Below are 23540 nucleotides of genomic sequence, written 5' to 3'. Positions count from 1 at the left end.
ATAAAAGGTACGCTACCATAAATAATATATCATAAAACTATAAGTCATGTTTTTATTACTATTATTAACAATTCAATAATAGTATTTAATAATAACCAGCATCATCATCATCCCCATTTAACATCTTGTGTTAATCAATCAGATAATTAAATGTGATTTAATTCTAAAATGTAGACAACCATTAATGATATGTTATAAAACTATAAGTCATATTATCATTCATAAAATATGAATTAACTGTACTATTGGAGTGAGCCGGAAGTGACATCTGACAAATGAGTGAGTGATTACTGTCTTTAGCCTGATATTTGTTGTTGTGGGGGGGGGTCACCAGCTCAGAAATCAAATAAGCACTGCCCCCCCCCCCCACCCCACAACAACACGCACGTGAACGCATGCACGGCCACACATTATGAAGGAACTAACGTGGTTTTGTAAGCAGGCGGCTCCAATCAAGTTTAAAATCTGTGTGCGCGGAGGTCTGCGTTCGATGCCACGTCTGTTCCCCGGCCCCTGATTCTATCGAACATGTGACTGAATTAGACGCTCACATGGCCGCCGCGGCTGCATGATCCGCTTTACTTTTTTAAAAGTCCGGTGATCGGTAGCTCCCCTCGCCAGCGACCACACGGAGCAGAGGACCGCCGCAAAGCACAGCGCCTACAGCGGACAACATCATGGCGAACAGCGGGCAGAAAGTTGTGCTGATCACCGGCTGCTCCTCCGGCATCGGGTTACGAATCGCCGTCACGCTGGCCAAAGATGAGAAGAAGCGGTACCATGGTAAATTGCACTTTCTTCTACATTATTCACGTCATCGAACCCGAGCAGCGGAGCCTGCGTTAGTGCGGTTCGCCTGCACGAAAACACTCCGCCGCCACCGCCGCCGCACCGAGCCTCCTTTTACGCACCAAGTTCGGTTGAGTTTCATGCGCAACGCTGCGTCTTAACGCAAAGTACGCGGTTTTCGTGTAGTTGTCCACTGCGACAGCGAACCCGAGTGATATCGGATCCATATCCCCTTTTGTGAGCGCCGGCATTCAGCGGCTCCTCTGGGTCAACAATTATCATGTGAAAGCACCAGTTTCCAGTGTCGGTGCTCTGCGAGGATGCCGCTTGCCAGGCGGAATCATAAAGGGAGTCTTGTCAGTTCTCTTTCAAGTGACTTCTCCTGCACAAAGGCCCCTTTTATCGCACTGAATTGTAGACCGCCTGCTCCGGTTTAGTGCCGTGTCTAATGTGCCTATAGTCCCCTCAGTGGAGCGACTGTTGAAAGGGGGACAAAGTTTGAGACCTGTACAAGCAGGGTTCACTCTGAAGCAAGGGCCTTGTTTGAAGTCTTCATTGATGCACAGTGGACTTAGTCGGGCTGTCCCATTTCAACATTGTCGGTCGGTGCGTCTCGTCTCCGGCTTCCCAGCCATCATTAATGTCACTCCAGGAGCTGGGCCCTTTCCACGTCATGGAGCCGGAGAAAGAATAACATTAGGCCACCTTCCCACCCCCCACCCCTGTTGGTAGGAGTTTGCCTGCATCCCCCCCCCCTCCAATAAACCGGTTTCTGTTGTTAAACGTGACTGCCTGCAGAATCACTCATTCGCTGTTGGTCTACAGTGAGTTCATAACCTTTTCCCCTTTATCATCCTATGTAATACACTCATTTTAATCCTAAAGCATTAGAGTCATTTTCCTACTTCAAGATCAACTGCAAAGTGAAGTTAAAATCTTCTTTTTCCTTCAGGGGCCTAACTGTGTCGACCAAACAATGAAATAGATGCGGAAAAACAAAAGCGATTAGCTGCTCCCTCAACTCTGGTTTGAGCAGATCTTCTTTTTTTTTTCACGTTCATTGTGACCTGCTTTCAATAAGGCCACCTCTGAGCAACGAAGCTGATTCGCTCCTTTCCTGGGGTTTTAGGAAAATCCGGCAGAGATTAAATATTGCATTGTGCATAAAGTAATAATTAGTTGCAGTATAACATGCTCCAAATTCGGAGAAATCCCCAAAAGACCTCTGTGTAATGCAGTGTGTGGTTCATTCAAGAATGTTTTAAGCTGCCCAAGAGTAATTCCTGTAGGAGCCAGTGGAACAATGGATCTCTTGTTCCCTGCTCTACCAATACGTAAATCTCTTTGTTGCTCCATGGACGAGCGGTCCTCAAATCATAAGATAAGACTTAAATAGAGTTCACAAGACATTGTTAGTTTACGGTGAGTGTGTTTGAGTAGCCTACTTGCAAAGACAAGTTGCATGACAAGCAACATTTTCTTAAAGAATGAATCTACTTTCATCGCTATTCAACATGAAACGTTACATCAGTAACATTTTCCAGCAATGCAAAAACTCAGCAGCACCTCGGCCCCTCTTCCACTCGCTCTTATCCAGCCCCCGTCTTTGTTCAGACAAGAACAAAGTGAGAGTTTACTTTTATCTCGTCGAGGACATCAAGTAGATTTAGGTGAATGTGTGAATAAGAGGTTGATTACTCCTGCTGATTTCCATTGTGCAGGAGCACTGTCTCTCTTCCCCCCCCCGCAAGATAACGTCACTCAGCAGAACACACAACGCGAAGGAAACCATGAAAGCCAAGCCAACGCTGTGCTGATAGCTGCTGTCACTGGCCATGATAGATTAAAGTGGCCTGTGTAGGTTAATGTTGCCCAGCGTGTAAAGTTCAGAGGGAATCAATTCTGTGTCCTGTAAACCGACAGGCGTGGACTTTTCTGTGAACTCTGACCCGTACGTTTGATTCTGTCTCAACTCTGAGTGCTTGTGTGTGTGTGTGTGTGTGTGTGTGTGTGTGTGTGTGTGTGTGTGTGTGTGTGTGTGTGTGTGTGTGTGTGTGTGTGTGTGTGTGTGTGTGTGTGTGTGTGTGTGTGTGTGTGTGTGTGTGTGTGTGTGTGTGTGTGTGTGTGTGTGCTACTTTCTGTCGCCTCTTTAGGACCCTTTCCTACATAAACACATTAGACCTCATGGGGACTAAAGCCTGGTCCCAATAATTTCTGACGTCCTGGTTAAGGTTAGGGTTAGGCATGAGTTTGTCATGGTCAAGGTAAGGGTTAGGTTTGGGTTAGGCTGTCCACAACGAATGGAAGTCCATGCAAAGTCCTATGTTTCACAGTGTTACCTCATCAATGTGGCCGTGTCAAGTTAAATGTGATCTCATTGCTGATGATTTAACGTGTTCCACATCGTACAAGTTTGATGATGTCTCCCTCTCCTCTGTCTCTCCAGTTATCGCCACCATGCGGGACCTGAGGAAGAAGGACAAGCTGGTGGAGGCAGCAGGAGACGTGTACGGCAAGACCTTGATGTTGCTTCCACTGGACGTGTGCAGTGACGAGTCGGTCAAGCAGTGCATCAGCAATATTCAGGACCGCCATATTGATATCCTGAGTGAGTGGGACACACCTGAACTTGACCTATATCTGGTTTATAACAACAATAATAATATTAGTAGTAATAATATAATAATTTATATCTATAGCCCTTATCTTTGCAAGTGCTTTACAAAATACATGCAAGTTAAACAACACAAAACAAAAGTAAGAAGGATAACATGAGATATTAAATACAAACTTTAGTTAAAACCAGTTAAAAATCAGGCATTAAAAGGCTTTCCTATAAAAATGGGTTTTAAACAACAATTTAAAAACAGGTAAAGTGCTAGTAAGTCTAATCTCCTCAGGCACGGAGCTCCAGAGCCTCGGGGTCCTGATGGCAAATGCCTGGTCACCCTTAGTTACCAGCCTTAGTTACCAGCCTTGACATAGAAACTATACTAGCAAGTGTTGGTTTGAAGATCTTATTATGGCTTGGAGCGAAGGGAGTTGGCAGCCCCATAATATAACAGGGGCAAGTCTGTGTGGAGCTTTAAAAGTTATTAAATAATCTTAAGATTAATTAACTGGCAGCCAAATCACAAGCTTTGAATGAAACCTATCCCCTATGTAGACAAGTGTCTTATATTTTAGAACAGTCAGAAGTTTTTGTATTAAAGAAAAACCTAAATCTTTACGTAATGGTATACTCAGTTTCCTAACTCTGCGTAGGAATGATAACCAAACACAATCCTCTACAGTCGCCTTACAGTCACAGTAATATTGTGCTTTTAATGAGAGAGCAACAGTAAGAACCTTACACACATATCAAGAGAAAAAGTAAAGTATCATACCACAGTTGAATTACTGTACTTATTCACCTTCAGGTCAAAAGGTTCAGAGGATTCATAACAGAACTGTCTTGAAAACAGCGGTGACTCTATTGCAGCACTGGCCTCTGTGGTTTTGCAGTTGACACTGAGAGTGGGGGAGGTGGGGGAGGAGAGTGGGAGAGTCTTGAAATTCCAGTGGGCAAATAGATTCTGCAAGAGAACAGAGAGGAGCGACATGCTAAAGTCCTAAACATGTTAAATATGGCTGAAGCCAGCCCTGCAGCTCCATCTGCCCCCAACAACCTCTTTTGCATGTTGTTTATTTAAGGTTGGGATCATCACAGTTTTTTTTATTCAGGCCCCGATATCTCACCACATCACCAACATTTCACTGGGCCCATGGTACTGATCACTCTATAAAAGCCTTTAAGTCATTTTACAGCCTTTGTCGGCTTAATTACATGTCGCCGGTTGAATAACCTCAGGAGAAGGTGACCTCTCAAGCTCTTGTGTTGAAACCTTTAGTCCGGATAATAGGTTCTACTTGTGAAACTCTCCATCTCACTAAATCCAACGTTGCATCCCCCTTCACCTAATTACTCAAGACCCAGAGGCCCTTTAACATGGAGAGGTGTTACATCACACCTCTCTGTTGTAGCCACATACTGACATCTGGTGGCAAAACTAAGTAATACATCTGTCATGTGTTCTTATGGTCTTATCTCATGCAGACGGGAGAAGTAAACAGACTGAGCGAAATGAGCAGTTATCAGTTCATACTGAGTCAACAGCATCTTAACAGTTTAGAAGTCGTGATAGTTGCAGCATTGGAGAAACAAGCAGGGTGTCATCTGCATATCTGTGTGTGTGTGTCCTGTCAGTCAACAATGCAGGCGTGGGCTTGCTCGGACCAGTGGAGAGCATCAGCATCGAGGAGATGAAAAGGGTGTTCGAGACCAACTTCTTCGGTGTGGTCCGCATGATTAAAGAGGTGATGCCTGACATGAAGAAGAGGCGTTCGGGACACATCGTGGTCATGAGCAGCGTCATGGGTCTGCAAGGTATGACATGTGTGTGATTATCAAAAAACGGAGAAGAAAAAGCTGCTCAAGCTTCACGCAGACTGTGAAAACACATGTTTAAAGAGCACCGCACTCAGATAAAGTCAAGTCAAGTGTCAGAGTTTATCTGCGTGGATGGAAAGCAGGAGAGTTTAATTTTAAATGTCTTCACGCGGAGAAAACATCTGACGTGACGTGTGCTCTTTGCTTGATGGTGAAACTGAATAAAGGGAGTGTCCGAAATTTGAATTCATAATACTTTTCAATGCAAAACAATTCAATTTCTTTTAGTTTCATGTTTCCAAGCAGAAGTGTGCAGAATGTTTACAAGCAGTTTTAGGTTAAAGGTTCTTCAGAATAAAAAATATTGTAGTGAAATCTGAACTCGTTTTATTTATTCACTAATGGTCTGTGCTTTTGCATTTCTAGTAAAGGTCTGGTCATGTGACCTTGGTCAAATAATATTAATTTCTCTTCCAGGAAATTCTTAGTGTTTGTTTTTGCTTGTTTGACGTGCCAGGTGGGTGGGGTACACTAAACCGATTCCATATCTGTTCTGACTTTGTGTAAATCATGTTTCATTGGTATCTGCTGATTATTGGAGCTTGACAGCACAGTGCAGTGATGTTGTCCTCGATCTCCCTGCTTTTGCTCTCGCTTTTCAGGAGTGGTGTTCAATGATGTTTACACGGCCTCTAAGTTCGCCATGGAGGGATTCTGTGAGAGTATGGCCGTGCAGCTGATGAAGTTCAATATCCGGTAGATTACCCTCTTCCCCCCCTGTTCTTCCCTCACATCTGTCTTTGCTTTGTGTTGTACATGCTCCCTCACGGGCCTTTGTTTGCCCCACTCCCCCCAGGTTGTCCATGATCGAGCCCGGCCCGGTGCACACTGAGTTTGAGACGAAGATGATGGAGGATGTGGCCAAGATGGAGTTTCCAGGAGTAGATGCAGACACAATTCGTTATTTTAAAGATGTTTACCTTCCATCGTCCATAGATATTTTTGAAGCCATGGGCCAGACACCGGAGGACATAGCCAAAGTAAGGGAAACGTTTTCTGACTCACATTTCTCTGAATCTATCTCAGGTTAGAAGAAATCACTGTCCTGTTTCTCTGATCGCTAACTGCCTCAAACAGCCTTTACAGTGATGGAATCAATCAACAACTCTTCTGTTTCTCATCTCTCCCAGTGCACTAAAAAGGTTATTGAGTCGAGCAGCCCTCGCTTTAGGAATCTGACCAACAGCCTCTACACACCCATTGTTGCCTTAAAGTATGCAGATGAGACTGGCGGCCTGTCTGTCAACACCTTCTACAACCTTCTCTTCAATTTCGGCCCTCTCATGCACATAACCATGAGCATCCTCAAGTGCCTGACGTGCAACTGCCTGCGTAGACGCACAATCTCGCCAAACTGAAGTGGGTGTCCGAATCGTGTCCCTGACCCTTACCCTCTCCAGTTTGTTGACCCCAGTCGGTTCCTCTGTGCCTTTTTTCCCCCGTGAGGTTTTGGGTGAAGCAGGTAGACCAGAGCCAGTAGCCTGGAGCCAGGAGGCGCCTTTCTGTTCTAAGCCACCTCCACGATAAGCTTTGCCGGACAACATGCACAATTGCACAAGTTTGTCAGAGAGATGCAGGATGACCTCGCATACTCTCACAGAAACACAAAAGTACAAACGTCACACACCAGATTATTGTACATACATTTTATAAAAAGATAGATTGCTATAGATAGGTGGATATAGATGTCTATTTCGTTTGAAAGAGAACCTACATACAGAAACGTGAGATACAAGTCCCGTGGACAGACAGCAAAGCACAAAAATGAACAGAGAGAAACACTAGAATCTGAATAGAGATGATAATGCTATACTTTGTAGCCTAGATAATCTGACACTCAGGCTGACTAGAGTTATAACATGGAAGACAGAGTCAAGAAGAATATATCTGCTTTTATTGTGTTGTGCCCTTAATTTCATGTTCGCATTAAATAGTGTTCTCATGGTCATAACTGCTGTTGAATCATGTTTTTCAACTTCTTTTGATAAACTGAATGTGTTTTTAAAGGTTTGTGAAGGGGTGGGTCAGCTATTTTTAATCCAGCAACTTGATTTAGAAATAAACTGAATTATGATTTACTCTCAAGGGTTTTGTTTGTGTTTGTACCGTATTGATAAGAAAATGTGACCAATTTGACTCAGTCGTTCTCTGCGAGGTGTTTCTTTCTGTCTGCAATACCCCTCTGCTACCAAGAGGGGGTGGTATTTCATTATCTTTTTCCCTTGGATCCAACTTGTGGATTTCCCAGGATCAGCAGCGACCAGAGTGTAATGTAAAGGAATTTGTCCTCAGTGGTCTGAGACGGACAAGTGCAATAGAATTTGTTAGTTTGAATCTTTAGTTTGTGATCATACTTTGTTGCAGGCACATACAATCATGTTTACATCATATGCATGTAAAATGTGTGTGTTTTTAACAGTATATGTTTCAATCGCACACCAGTTTAAATCAATTCCTACTGATGATTATTCAAGGTTAAAGTGGAACCATAGATATTCCTTTGTGGAAATCACTTTAGAAACAGTCAATAGACTTGCTGCTGTGCCCATATTCAGGTGAAGACGTAAAATTGAACACGACTGCGGACCTCGTACTTGTATTTGAATACGCATTTTGTGAGTGTGCATGTCTGTACACATACACACACATTAGCATGTGTTTGCATGCATGCGTGTGCGTGTGAATGTGTTGTATGAGCATGTCTATGGGCCAAGTTAGTGATCTGTTGATGGATATAAAGAGGTCATGGCCTGCTCCCCATCAAAACCCCTCCCTTGAACCCCCACCCCTCTGGCACACACACCCTGCTTTGTGCCGTGTGAGAGAATGTGACCTGGTTCCCATCCCTGAGGAGGGGTGAACCCTAATGACGGCCTCCTCAGACACATTGCGCAGCCCCGAGCCTCCCTCTCCAGCTGGCCCCCTCAGCTCATCGGGCCGGGACCCCCTGGTCCACACTGGAAGAGGCCTGAAGTCTGGCTTGGATGGAGTTTGTCTGGTGTTGGCATCCTGTCCCATCCCACCCTGCCGTGTCCAGGCCAGTTACATTCACCTGCCTCGAATGCATCACCAGAGGACAGTGCAACTGGTCGCGGACCTGTGGTTTCTGTGCAATGTACAATGAGCACAGTGCCTCAGCTCCGTGTTTGTGTCTTCATCAGAGGCGACAGCTCCACACAATGGAACAAAGACGCTGTCAATCACAATCAAATGGGTGTGTGTGCAGGGGGTGTAGGGGAAGGGGGAGGGGGGGTGGGGTCCGAGGAGGTCGGGGGAGGAGTTTGTGTGTCCTGAATGTTTTGGGGGATCCCAAGACCCAATGTGGGACGCTGAAGGCTAAGGGCAGGGGGTGGACTGGAGGGTCCAGGCAGCAAGGGGTGGGGGTGTGTCGCATTTGGGAAAATGAGAATTGGGGTGCCCGGGCCTGAATGGAAGACCTGTTTACTAATTGAATGAAAACAGGAGTTACAGCAAAGTCTCACTAAACAAGAGGTCTTATCAAACCATTGTGATGCACCTTTGTTTCACAATCAAGAACATAATTACAATATAATGAGGGCAGCATGATGTGGTTAGGTCTTCCCTGAATTGCAACCCTGTCATACTTACTGAACCACTAAACATACATACGCTCTTCCTGCATTCAGACTCACTGTGCACTGACTCACATGCAGGGCTGGGTCCGATTACTTGGAAATGTAGACACTCATAGTACAGATTAGATCATTTGTAGCATTAACCATTGGATTACAAAAGACCAAACATTGAAGATATTGCTTCTCATCCTATATTTATGGACCCAGCCTCAAATTTCGTAAAAATTCCACATTTATTGCCTCTTGAAACATCTCAAAACCTACTTGATACAAATTTGCATATTCAGCATATTGAGACATGGCTATTATAAAAGTCAAGCTAATTATATTTACTTCCTTCTTCCATGTAATCCATTTCAACCCCGCCCTGCTGATGTTCCACTGGTATTTTTGGATAGTGAAAGAGCAAAGAGAAAAAAGGAAAACTTCAATACTTATCTTAGCAGGATGCCTTGAAAGCCCTCTGCCTGCTATGTTGCTGGGTAATCATCAGCAGAAACCACGCGTACGCCTGACGCAGAGAGCGATGAGATAGACTGTGGAGTCAGACATCAAAAACAAAAGGGAGCTGCGGAGGTCTGTAAATTCTTCCACAGACAAGATGAGAGGGAAAGCGTGAAAGAAACATATTAAGCAAAAGAAAAAGAGAGAGCGGTTGTGTGGGGACGCTGGCATTAAGTGGCGCTGATGTCTAGACAGGGTGCTTCAGCCTGATCCCAGGTCAGGATGGATCTAAATCAGCCTCCTCTCAGCTGTTTCTGTCGTTGCTTCTCCCGCTATCGAGGATCCATTGTGGATAATTGTGAGGAGTGTCACAGAATGGTAAACAGGTTCTAAGTACGACAAGATCTGTGGATCAGAAATATATCCGAGGCATAACAAGACTCGTGAAAGCTTCAAAAACAAGGTTGGAGGTCAGACACCATTTAACGTGGCTACATGTGACTGGAGATGTAGCCACATGGGACGTATTACTATCCAAAGAGCCAACCTTGGATCTGAGGGCAGCTATCAATCTTTATATAGTCAAAACAGGAGAAGCCCTAGTTGCCCTGTGGCGGCCAAGTCCAAAAGGGCAGCAGAGGCCACGGGGGAGAAACAAATACACAACCTCTATCTCTCCTTCACCCTCCCTCTCTGGCTATTCCCTTTCTCCTCCTTTCTCACTCTCTCTCTGAGGCCCACTATCTGTCTGCCCTCTCCTCCGTCCATCTTCGTAACTCCGCTGTGCAGTGACCTCTCGCAGACCCAACGTGGGTCACTTGTTTATTCACCCACCCAGGGGGGGGGGGGTGGTGGTCATCATCCCTCGTTCTGAGTAGAGCTGCTTGTTTGCAGGACCGTTCCTGGATCGTTCGGAGGTCGGAACATAAATCAAAAGAATCTTGGCTCTCGCTTGCCAGTCATACACATTGTTTTACAGACACAGACCCGCTATTGTCACCATCGTTACAACATTAGCGCTGTCCCCTTTTCCCCCACTGCTCTTCCAGCACATAAACAATCCAGCGGGAATTTCCAGACTGGGTCTCAGTTTGCCCACTGCTGTGTTGCTGCGTTCCGCTCTGTTCACTCTCTCAAAACTACCAGTTCCACTGACTGTGAAACTCTGTGATTAGAGGATTGGATCTGTGTACAAGGATTATAAATCTCAAACAAGGGGTTGGTGGGTGATTGCGCTGGGCTTAGGGATGATGTAATCGTAGCTGGGGTAACACGATCCTCTTGTTTTTATTGTGGACAATGAGGTACGATTGGTGTTATAGTCCACAAGAATGAGTCTGACAGCAAAGCCCCTGATATCAATGCACAGATTTCAGTCAAAACCTGAAACTCCTGTTTCTGAGCAAGGCGAGCCGAGAGGTAGGGCAGAGTTTAGAAAGCATAAAAAAAAGTTGTTAGACAGATAAGGGAGAAAACAACACACTGGTACACTGGGTGCACCAGTGCATGTTAAGTGGGCATGCCCATAAACAAATTGCACTTTTCTCACCATTCTGTGCACTCACATTTCTTCCTCTAGCATATCATCTTTCCTTTGGGTTCTAACCTCTTCCACCACCGATCAGTTGTTTCTCTCTTTCAATCTTGTAATTAGAAGTCTGGGAATCTTCAGCGCAGAGAAGCATTTATATTTTTGATTCATGAAAAATTTACGAAAGGCTTCGCTCTCTGGTGTGACCGACGCCAAGGAAGGGATATTTTTGTCCTTTTAATTTGTTTCCCAAGGACGGATGTGTTTTTCTTATACTTCAGGCGGCTTGTGAGTGTGTTGATGAGTAAGAGGACTGTAAGACAGACAGACAGACAGACAGACAGGGAGACGGTTAGGATTTGTGTGAAAGAGAGAGACCTCATCAGAGAGTCTATCATTATCGAAGTTTGTCCTCTCCCTGGCAACCCTGGCTGCGTCCCAGCTTCAGTTCCCTGCCAGAGAGAGAAAACCTCGCTGTGGACCCCACCAGCGCCACCATGGATCTGATCTATTCACTGTCGCCAACCATAAAGATGAGAATCCAGAGAGGCTGCGGTCACACCCATGCCAGGAAGCCTGTCTCAGCCCAAAGAGACCTCATCATTGTTTGTTCAGCTTGAGTGCATCACACATCTTGGCAGCTTGGGTGCGAGTGAATATTCACAATGTCGATTCCCAGCGTGGCTCACTTAGGCATAAGGAAAAATAAAAATGGCTCCTGTGCACACTTTCTCGCCCGAGACTCTAAAACCAGCAAGTATTTTTGGTCATCTGCTTCAAGAGCAAAGGAACGGTAAACTTTGTGCTGCATTCATGGATCCACTCCGGGCTGATTATTCCCCCCCACCACCCCCCCCAATCAAAACAAAAGAATGCCTCTGTGCCTCTATTGACCGTGAAAAGATGTTCGTAGATTTGTCCCCAGTGAAGAGATGTCTTTGTTGGTTATCTCCATTGGTGAGCCGCCTCCATTTGGCTCAGACTAATCAGAACACAAACACGCCTCTGTCATTTGGCTGCTCTCCCTCTCTCCCCCCCCCCCCCCCCAGCTCTCCCCCACTGTCACTCTACCTCTGATTAACTAACATTATAAATTCGATTCTATGTTTATCTCTCCCCTCCCTTCATTTTCAACTGAACTTTTTTTTTTATGCCCCCTGTCATTCTAACACTTATGTTTGTGCCATAGAAATACTGTTATTAACTCTGACCCTCTTCCTCCCACCTTGGCCTCAGATTTATTTTCCTTCTTTCATCTTCCTGCTATCTAATCTGATCATCTGGGTGGTGTGTGTCTCTCCCCGAGGCACACACACTGGGACCTGGCATGGATTAACTCTGCTTGTCTGTGCACAGCCTGGTTTCGGTTGCTGGAAGGGAAGTGTTGCGATGTAAAGAGAGTCCCTCAGGGAGAAGTCTTTCGCTGGATTCCTGGTGAGGTGGTCACATCCTGAATATGTTTCAGGTTTACTTTCTTCACCCAGAGGAGCTGCGTACGTACTGTACTGCTCGCGTACAGTTGAAAGGAACGCTACAAAACCTGAATCAGCACCAGAACTAAATCCGTTTTACCTGCAGTTCAGCAAAAGTTTAGCATTAGAAGTTTAATATCCCATGCACAAATGTTTGAGACTAAATCGCAGACACATTGAACCTGTGTAACAAATGAAGTCATGCCTGTAGAAGTGCACAAAAGCACGTCATTTGAAATACTACACTGCAAAGTGCAGCATGTGGCTATCGTCCGGCACATTTTACTGTAACAGGCCTAGAAGAGTTCCATTCAGTGTTTGAAGTGAAATGACTGCCAACCCATTGCACACAATGTAGTGTGGTCATATTGATGTGGGCCCTATCCACATCTGAAAGCCTCACTCCATGTTCTGCATAGTGTCGCTGGGTCTCATGGGAGGAATGATTGATTTTTTTCTGTACAACCCACAGCTTATTCTCTATTTACTGTCCTAATCGTTTGTCCTTTTATTGTACACGTTTTGTTTTACAGCTTTGTGTTTGTGCGTTTAGAGCACATGCATTGTGTATAGGTCCTGGGTAGAAACCCAACTGGGGCCTGTATGTGTGGAGTATTCATGCTCTCCATGTGTTCTCATCAGTTTCCTCCAGATGCTCCAGTTTCCAACCACCATAAAAATCCTTTAATATGTATCCTCCTGCCACTGCCCTGATCTGCCACTGGCTGCAGAGCTGGAATTGGTCCCAGGACGATTTGCAGTGGCTGCCAACTGCTCAAATAGCTTAGGCCCAACGCTGAAGACGAGCATGGTCACAGGAATGAATAAGTAATAACGGAAGATACCGTTTTTCAATTATACTTTTCAATTACTGTAGTTTTAATCTATATGTTTTTGAACAACTCTAAACAACATCTTGTGACAGATGCTGCATGTTTCTGTACCAAACATGTATGACCGGGTGTAACCAATACAGAATGTTATTCAGCCCATAGCATTTAATGTGACAGCTGAAATTCAAATACACAATGAGATGCTCCTGTGAGCACTAAATAGATAAGATTTTCCGTCCTCAGCTAATCCACAGCATTAATTTAGAATAAGAGATCAGTTTCGACAACGCTCTTCATCCTGAAAATGACTTGAACAGCGTATGAGTTGAAAACCTTATAGTGAATACGAATAGGAAATATCCTATCAATCTTTTTTATAAAAGATATTAGTTACTCCAATATTATCTCATTATTCAGGAAGAAACCTGCGGTATAATTCAACTCATCAACCCACCTGCCTGTTTGGAATGGGTTGTTCGTTTGGCCTGTGGTGATGCCGGTTGCAGCTTTCTTTCTGAAACTGTAAAAGTGACCTGCAGTAATTTAGCCACGGCAAGTAAAGACCTCCTGCAGGACTCAGTTCACAGAACCTGGAATCCGCTCCACCGCTGCAGCACAAAGAGCTGTTCACCTGTTTATTCAAAGTTCAGTGAAGCTCAACTCAGTACGCGGAACCCCGAACTGGAGAATCGGTTGTTGCTGCATTTGTCGTGAATATCGTGAATTTTGTCTTGATCGACAACGTCACTTTAGTTGATAAGTTCCAGCCGCTGCTACAGAGGGCTGGTCGCCTGAACGCTTCTCGAGATATGCAAGCCACATACAGAGATTTCTGGAATTATTAGAGAGATGTTACACTGTGCATATCTTGTGTCATGCAGTCATGAATGCTGTTGAATGTAAAAATATTTTTGATGTAATAAAACCCAAAGGTTTCGATGCCATATCACAGAAACCAGTCCATTCTCCGACTCCAGGCCCTCTTCATATTTCCCCTGACCTGTGGAGAATGGCCTAACTGTGGCATTTGCTGAAGGTCAAGTCCGCCATGTGTACTGGGCAGGACCCCACTCATGTGATCGCCCACTTACTTGGATCCTTTCCAGGAAAGAACAGAGTGGTGTGTCTGGTCCACGGTGGGAAAAGCATCCCTTGGAATGTGACTTTGAGGGGACTGTGTGGGACTGGCGAGAGGGTCTTCCCTTTCCCAGTGAAAAGGTCTCTCCTCCTGAGGCTGTGGGATGGTCGGAGGTCAGATGTACCCAGTGCCCACTCTGTGTAGCACACAAAACCCACAGCTGATGCTGCTGCTCCGTTCAAAAAGCCCCTCAGGGCAGCGGTGAAAAAAGATTGGCTACACAGCGAGCACCGAAAAACAATTCTTGTTAAACTCAGTCTGCCGAAAAACAAAGTGCATTTGAGACTGTCACAGGGAACGTTATAAACAAATATGTTATTTTGGGTTTTACACATTCATCTTGACTAAACATGTGATACCTCCCAACGGATGAGTAATGGCCACTCAGTCATGTGACACTAGTTCAAACCTACAGCCGAACTAAGGAGGACGTGATGTAAGCTAGGATATTCTTGCATGTCCATTATGCACAGTGTGTGTGTGTGTTCTTCAGTATTCAACGCCTTTCTTTTGTAGCTTTGTTTTCTGTGTTGTTGCCCGAGGTAGTGTCCTCCTCCAATGTTCTCTCCCTGACATAAAGTGAACCAACTAGTGAAGCAACACAGGGACATTGCAAAACCACTTTCCCCAAACTCCAAACCTAGTAGGGTAACATAAACAAGATTCTAACCAGTATCTGCCCCAGAGGACGCATGTTTCCCATTTTTTATTCAAGACTTATTCAGAAACACATCATTCCAGTCTCGGGAGGCATTAGTCAATGAAACATGGGAGAATATTCCATTTTGACCTCCATACCCTGGCCTCCCCCCCCTTCCCCCTCTTACAACACAAGTCCTCACAGGAAAATAATAAACAGATGAGTAGGATGGGAACCGCTGTGAGCAAGAGCAGCCAGGCACTAACGCAAGCAGGCATCGCAGCTCTGGTTCCCAGGCTGGAGGGAAGAGGGCAGGCCTCAGCTTGACTGCCCCAGTCCCTGAGCAGAACCAGAAAAACCGGACAGAAATCAGTTACCTGTCACTTTTCATCCCCCGACCTACCCACTGCACGCACTTCCCTCGCACAAGTCAGGACACACAAACTGAGAGTGAAACAACAATTTCTACGTCGAAACCATCACTTGTTCGGTCTTGTGCACCGTGTGTGATTTTGTGACACAAACCTCACTGTGATTGGGTGCTATCGTGACGTAATGTGCTCACAGTCGGGTTAAAACAGCAGAAAAACACACTCTGTTAACGATTCAGTTTCACAGTAACACCCCTCCCTCTACGCTCCCTTTCTGCATCCTCGCAAAACAAACCCACTTACTGGAAAATACAGTAGGTGCACAACTTTTTTCCACGGGCAGACAGAACCACAAGAAGTTTCTCAAAAGCAGCCACATACACAAAAGGCCGTATCATCCTCAAGAGAGTTCAGCCACACAGGTCTGCTTGGCACTTAAACACAGAGAAAAGTACTGGCTTCATTTCCCCCCCACTCCCTCTGTCTCCTTCATTCTCTTTCTGTATTCTGGCAAGGTCCGCTTTTGCAAATTAAACACAGATCTCCCATAGATGCTCGTCTGACAGTCCCAGCTACGTGCCAACACTGCTAAATATCTGGAGGTCAGCGGGCCTAGAAACACAGGATTATCCCCTCTGACTCCCATGAGCCAGACGAGTATTTCCCTTGGCTTTGACTGTATATGTTTTGTGTCACTTGGATCCATCTGTTAGCCATTTGACAGATAGAATAATAGGCTTACGACGTTCGCAACAGCATTGACATCATATAAATATTGAATGACACGAGGCTGTAAAAACACATATTCACACACACACACACAAATCACACACACTGTAGCCACACAGTGTATATGTGTGCCTGATAAGTGAGCGCAGACCCATATTGTAGGGCGGTGCAGCGACATCAAGGCAAGCGTGAAGTGATGAAATCAAGGGTGTCTGGACTTGATCAGTGTGCACTTGTTTGTTTGCATCGATGAGTCATTCTATTGTCTAAATGTCTGGCGTGTAGGAGTCTCCTCCTCAGATTAGTTCTTAAAGACGTATTTCCACTATCAGGAAACCGATACCATGCCTGACTGTATGTCACTGTGTGTGTGTGTGTGCGTGTGTGTGTGTGCGCGTGTGTGTGTGTGTGTGTGTGTGTGTGTGTGTGTGTGTGTGTGTGTGTGTGTGTGTGTGTGTGTGTGTGTGTGTGTGTGTGTGTGTGTGTGTGGGGGTGTGTGTGTGTACTTGTATCTTTGTGAGAACCATTTTGAGCATAGACCTTTTTGATTGAGGAATAAGGTTTAGTGTGGTTTAGGTTAGGGGAAGAGTGTGTGTGTGTGTGTGTGTGTGTGTGTGTGTGTGTGTGTGTGTGTGTGTGTGTGTGTGTGTGTGTGTGTGTGTGTGTGTGTGTGTGTGTGTGTGTGTGTGTGTGTGTGTGTGTGTGTGTGTGTGTATTGAACTGAAACCCAGGTTATAACCCCATTCTTGGCCCTCTGCAGTGGGGTTGTGAGGGAGGAGTTTCTTTCCCCGGGGTCCTCATAACCTAAGTCTATTGGAGCAACTTCATCCATTGGGAGCCAGGAACATACAGTATATGTATTGAATGCAGGAAAAAAAAGAATAGAATGGCACTCAGCAGAGTGAATACCTCCTCCAAGGCCCCAGTCCCCTTAGATTCACATTAAATTTCATAGTGTGGTGTGGTTGAGTATTTTGAATTATTCTCTGGAGAATCTGGGAAAATGATGCAACATCAGAGACAGTGATTAAAAAAAATCCTGGATCAGCTCCTTTGTCCGGATCCATCCCAAAATTCAATGGGTTTTTTTCTTGGCCCATCTCCCGACTTTCTACACAGTTTCTTGGAGTAATTTTTGCATAATCTTGCTGTAAAGAAAACAAACACACAAACAAACAGACAAACAGACAGGGAGGAAAACATAACCCTCCTTGGCGTAGGTAAAAAATTGGACCTCCCTTCACATGTGGCTGCATGTGCATCCAGTGTTCGCACACAACGAGAGAGAATGCCACACAACACAAGCACACAGAAAATGCCACAGGAGTCTAGTCCACATGACAGCAGGCTGGTTACTGTGGCGAGCGTGGTGGAGGGTTTTCGGCGCGGAGTTGGGTGCAGAGAACAGGACCTTGTATGGTGAAAAGATGCAGCCCTTCATTCCTATGGCCTCATGAAAGACTATTTTTGGGGCATTTTGAACTCTCCCACGCAAGCACAACAATTTCAGGCTTAGTTCATTTATTTATCTTTTGTGTTTTTCCATCTAATGAAGCCCAAGGGAGAGGACATGTCGAGTTGTTCTTGGCCTTTAAGTCAGGGAGAAGAGGAGGGGGGGTGTGAGTGTGTCTGCGTGCCTGCGTGTGTGACTGTAGCCTGAACAAATATTGCGTTCGACACTTTAGCGCCTTACACCAAAGCGCCGCCGCTGCTATGACTCAGCTTTCCGATATGTAGCTTATTGCAAAAGGTGTTTCTGTTCTGAAACAATGCTGAGCCAAACGCTGTTAATGTGACAGAGTGAATTTTTGTAGCTCTGTTCCGGCTGACGCTGGATGTGCCTGTGATTTATGGTCATTCTCGTATACCGAGCAGGGAAAGGGGGGAATGGGGTAGAAATGGCGTGGGACCCTGGGGAAAGAAACTCCTCTCTCACAACCCCACTGCAGAGGGCCAAGAGTGGGGTTATAACCTGGGTTTCAGCTCAATACAAACACACACACACACACACATTAAGAAAAACAAGGGAAATGAGTAAAAGAATAGTACATCGTTGTGGCTAGACCTCTTTTATTTTGAAAATCATAACTTTCAAATTTGTCTACAGATATCGACTGGCTTCAAAAACATGGAAATGCTAAGTGGCCCCACATTTTAGAGATTATAACTTTTTATTTTTCTACCACAAGTTGTTGCTACAGCTATGACGAGTGCTCTATTATTGTTGTAAACACTGTCATACACTATTCTTGACATATTTATTTGCAGTGCTCAGTTTTAAACGAGACACTGCTGCGTGAACTCTCTGCTACTAATCTGCAGAGCGATAAATAAACTTCACCCAGAAAATAAATCAAAGATTAAAAAAGAGTACACATCATTTCCCATCACTTCTTTTCCTCTAATGGAGTCTGATGTCATCGTGATAGTGTGCACAGTGCATTTATGTCGTTAGGCACGAAGTTGAAAGGGTCACTATGGGCCATTTGGATTGTGAGTTATGGGCCATGACGGACTTTATCAAATATTTCTGTTACGACTAAGACCCTCATGGAGTTGTGTGTGTTTTTGAAACAGTCAGCCACATGAGACGAGAGGCTTTCAGCGGCAGCAGGGTGTGTGACAGGCCGTCATCGCGGCTGCTGAAAGTTCTGCTGTTGCTACAAACTCTGACAGAATATTTCCAGTCGAACTTATAAATATAATGCACATGTTCATATTCTTATCCTGCTAGATGTATTAACCATGGACTGTTCAGTTTCGGGTTTTTTCATTTTAGATCGGAAAGAATTTGATAAATTACATATTGTCCGTGGTGGAATAAATGTATTTGTTGCCTGAGGTTGTAAGAAATTTCCCCTTTTAATATCTCATTCATTGATATTTGTGTGGTGGTTGTAATTTCCCACTTGTGGCCCACCCTTTCTTACAGGGATGGTCATATATAAGCATATGTACTGCGTAGAAAAGGTATAAACGTATTATTACCAAAATTTACTTCAAATATCCTAAAGAAAATCAGGTTTCATTAGTTACACTGTTACTGGATTATTACTGATGTATTCATGTTGAATTGCATGTTACTGTGGGTTCAGGAGATCATATTAATGTTTAATGCAATTGGATATTCCAGGGCATCATATTTTGACCTCATCCGTATCTGAAAATTAATCAGTTTGTAAAACTGTCAGGTTATTGCAGTATTTTAAACATTTAATATTGTTGTCTAACTTGTAGATAATTAGAAGTGGCATGACACAGAAATACTTAAAATCAAATTTGTACTTGAGTAAATGTACTAACTTACATTCCAGCACTGCTTATTCATATTTCTTATAGTTAATCTGAAACAATTAAGAACCAGGACTTATCCAGCTCTACGCTGATCTTGCTCTTGACTATGAAATCCTCATCTTCCTCCTTACCCTATTCTTCGTTAATGTAAACTTCAACACACTTCCATGAACCCTGATGTGGGCCTTCTTCATGGTACGAGAGCTAAGACTGCGGGTTGTAGTGAAGTCTTTCTGATGTCAACTTTATCAGAGAGGCCCCATGAATGGGCCGGCATAGTTTCACTGAAAGTGCAACAATAACACACCTATCAAACTCCATTCGCCCTCTCTCTCGCTCTCTCTCTGCTGGATGAGTGTGAAGGATAAACTGTCAGGCTATCTCACAGAGATCAGGTTCCATTCCACACCATCAAGCCTAAAAAAAAAACTCTCCGAGCAAGATAAAGCTTGCACTGTACATACATCTACAAAGGGAAAGAAATGACTCTGTAATATCTGCACAAAGTCAATGTTCGCGGGAAGACTAATTGCTCGTGAAGTGACAGCCAAGCTCCGCAAAAATGTTTATTCAAGCTTTATATCCCAAGCAACGTATGCAAAGATAAGTTTCTTCTCTCCCGCTGCGCAACGCTCTCACCAAAGTTCTTACCACCCCGCAAACACTGACAGGAAGTGATTACACTAAGTGGATCTATTTCATTCTGCGGAGGAGTCAAACTCACACATCCTCAGGGAACAGACCCCTGACCTCTTTGTGCAGTCAGCCAGGAGACTCCTTCTCCTCGCTCTCTTCTTCTCTCTCTTTCTCCAGCCCGCTTGTTTTCTCCCTGAAACCCCCAACTCTGTATGCATCCCACAGAACAACATTTCTGGCTTTTCTCAGAGTGTTGCCGTGTTGTTGATGGAGAGAATGACAGGTGAAATGGGAAAAGCGGCAAATGTTCTCACTGGAGAATTGGATTTTCCAACTTTTCCCAGTGTTGAGGACCCTCGATAGGAGTGTAAGAGCGTGTGTGGGAGGAGAAGCAGAGAGACAACTTATGGTTGTAATTTGAAAAGATGCTTTTTTTAGTCACCCTTAAATGTGGGAAATTCAATGTCAAAGTCATTGAGCTTGGGGCGTCTGTGGGAAGCCAAGCTTGGGATCTGGGAAAAAGGGAAGTTTACATCTCCTGGTGGAATTCTCTCACTTTCAACTAAGGGGGGGGGGGGGGGGGGGGGGGGCTTTTGGTTTTCGGGGGGGCCATAGGTTTTGTTGAAAGTCGGGAATGCTTATTTACATTAGATTGATTCAGTCTGTCAGAGTAAAGAGGGGAGGCATACAAAGTTAATCTGCAGGAAACGGAACAAGCAGCCCACACCACATGCAGTTCTCTCTAATGTGGGAATCGGGAACCACATGACGCTGCAAATGCTGGAAGGCGGCCTGGAGCAGAACCACAGATTATAGTTTAACCAGGGGGTAAAAGTCAAAAACTCAGTGCAATTTGGTGTCATCTTGCTGTGTTTTTGTGTGTGAAAGAGAAAGAGAAAGAGAGAACAGCGAGAAAGGGAGGGAGAAAATAAGAGCGACAGACGGAGTTTGTGTGTGAAGGAGAGTGAGATAGGAGCGAGCGGGAAAGAAAATAAGAGAGAGAGAGAGACCACGCATAGGCTTGTAATGGAGTAAAGTTCATCTTAGCCTTTCTCGCTGGTTCCCAGAGTCTGAGCCAGCTGGATGGTAACTGTTGAGTCTTTGCTGCACAGCTGCCCTCCAAACTGATTAGAGAGAGCTGGCTTCCTTCTCCAGCAACCATTGTGCCCTTCTATCCAATGTGAGGTTGAGGAGGAATGTGAAAATACAAGACAGATTACTCTGGTGCAGTTTTTCGCTCTCTATTGTACCTTGACGATATCAGATGTGCCCAGACGACCTGGCTTTGACGTCCTCGTGAGCGATTCCCGTCTGTGAAATCAGAATACCACAAATTTGTAAACGGGGGGGGGGGGGATTCATGTGAAAAATGATGCAGAGAGATTAAAATTGTGAACGTGCATATTCTTAAAATCCAACTTCAAAAAGAATTTAGCTGACAGATGTGACGGTTGACCAATGACATTGCTGAGGTACATCTGTTATGCGCATTTTTGTTTTTTAAAGTGGCTGAAACGCAATCTGCCCATCTGTACCAGGGGCCACAGCAGTCTGCTCTCGCCGGAACACAGCACGGTGAAAAACGGCATCAAATTGGCGTGTTAATTCACAGTAAATCCTCTTAAAAGACTCCGTTCCTTGCTGTCACTCACACACACACAAGGGTCACAACCTCCGGAGTGTATGGCTACAGAAGTAAAAAAAAAGAAAACCAGAACGAAAATGTCACAGTCCAGCCACAGGCCCTAAGCTTGAGCATGAGAAATAAGATACCCACAAAATGGACCTGCTGCGGAAGAAATAAAACACAAAGGGGGAGGAGGGGTTCAAAGAGACAGGCATACAGATGAGGAGTCTGAGAGGAGTCAAGTTGAGTGGGGAACGTGAGTTGGACTGATGTGGACGTCACACAGGCTTTGTTGTTCGAGGAGCCAAACCTGGGCTGGACTGGGTGGTGGCAGGTGGTGAGCAGATTTTGTTACCTGGTCATGATTTCAAAGTGCAGTTGGCTGAAATCATCACCAATTAACATGAAGGAATTGAACTTGACGTATTTCTCCTTACAAATGACTCTCCGTGTCTTTCAAGTTTGTCTGATAAATAATTAAAACTTTTAACCTCATGCAGGGCGGAAAGAAACTCACATAAAAACTATTTTCAAATGCCACTCACGCCTACATTAGAAAGAAAATCACAAAACAGAATCGTGTGACTCTTCCCGTTGCTCCTTCATTATGTGGCCACGGATGATTACTTGTGTTGCAGGAATCTAATTTACAGGCCGAAGCTCTGAGTCTTTCCATGACTGTGTCCAGCGCTGCCACTATCAGTGTGCATGGTTGGTTTCAACTTGGCTAATCAGATTCAGTGTTGGTCAAGTTGTGTTATCGGGCCTGCCACGGTCCACCAGTCCGCCCATTCTGTGAGCTCTTAGTGGGAGTGCAGTTTCCATGCAGTCATGAACTATAAAGGGGAAGTCGCGCTGGCCTCCTGCAGCACTGTGGGAAAGTGCAGCTCCTGCTTCCTCTGCTTATTTGGACCAATCTGGTTATAAATGGACATTCACAAGCAGGCGGCCCTGCAAGGACAGCCCAGGGCCCACTGCTCACATTAGCCTCTCAAATATATCTCAGGGGACCAGTGCTCTGTGGAGGCGCTGCGGACCATGCATTTTTCCATTCAGCACAGCAGAAAAAACTGTTTTGTTTTTCTATAACTTTCTTTAATATTGCAAGATAGGTTTTTCATCATTTTCACTTATTTTCAATTTTCACTTATTATAGGAATACTTCATGGATCTTGATGAAAAAAATCAGGCATCTTTAGAGAACTGATATCTATGAGTGTGTGTAATTTGGTGCAGGTTGATTGAAATGAAGGTGACTGTTGGGCCTTGGCGGAGGTATGCGCTCTTCTGAGTTTATTCTCGTTCTCCTCTGTATGTTCAGCATATAGAGATAAATGAAGGATGTGGAAGATAATTAAGTGAATCAGATACAAGATTTAATCAGATGCTCGGCCTGTTGCTCATTTGTAAAGTCTTACAGTGCAACTGCGTAAGACTGAAACCAAGCATTCTTGTGCAAGTTGCATTCCTGGAGCTACTACATCACCACAGACATATTCCATATCATTAGATTACAGGCTTGCTGAGGTCAGGGCATCCACAGAGGAGCTTCATTGTTATATGTGGTGTCAGATCTGAAGCCAGTGGGAGGAGACGAACTAGGTTCTGGCCTGTGTTCCCGAGGTTCCGATTGGACCCACAGCTGCATGGGCAGGGGTCCTGCAGAACCCTGGGCCTGAGCTGAGCCCTGACAGGTGCCGCATTAAAACCGCTGTGAAACCGCTCTCTTTGGCTTAACGCTGATCCTCTCATGCAGTCGCACGCAGAGTGGCACTCTCTTTGGCCTGCTGTTAAACCGAATGCCGATCTGTGACGAAAGCACTGGCCAGCATAACATCAGGCCTGGAGACGGCCACTATAGGAAAGAGGAAGAGGATTGGACAGAAGTGAAGCAAAATATGAAAGATTCAGAAGAAAAAACGGACACTGGAGAGAAGGAACACCCTCACTC

General features: G+C 44.9%; 1 protein-coding gene across 1 annotated transcript; it reads left to right on the top strand.

Annotated features, from left to right (window-relative positions):
• Positions 1–382: 382 nt before the first annotated feature.
• On the top strand, positions 383–7363 carry rdh8a (retinol dehydrogenase 8a). Its single transcript, XM_034593282.1, has 6 exons — positions 383–783; positions 3236–3397; positions 5036–5215; positions 5881–5974; positions 6075–6258; positions 6409–7363. Exons 1-6 carry the CDS (start codon positions 678–680, stop codon positions 6634–6636), a joined length of 954 nt encoding a protein of 317 aa, XP_034449173.1. The 5' UTR covers positions 383–677; the 3' UTR covers positions 6637–7363.
• Positions 7364–23540: the final 16177 nt, after the last annotated feature.

The sequence above is a fragment of the Hippoglossus hippoglossus genome, chromosome 8 (assembly GCF_009819705.1).
Source record: "Hippoglossus hippoglossus isolate fHipHip1 chromosome 8, fHipHip1.pri, whole genome shotgun sequence".
Classification (NCBI taxonomy): domain Eukaryota; kingdom Metazoa; phylum Chordata; class Actinopteri; order Pleuronectiformes; family Pleuronectidae; genus Hippoglossus; species Hippoglossus hippoglossus.
The sequence above is the reverse complement of the archived record's forward strand: the minus strand, read 5'-3'. Positions and strand labels throughout refer to the sequence as shown.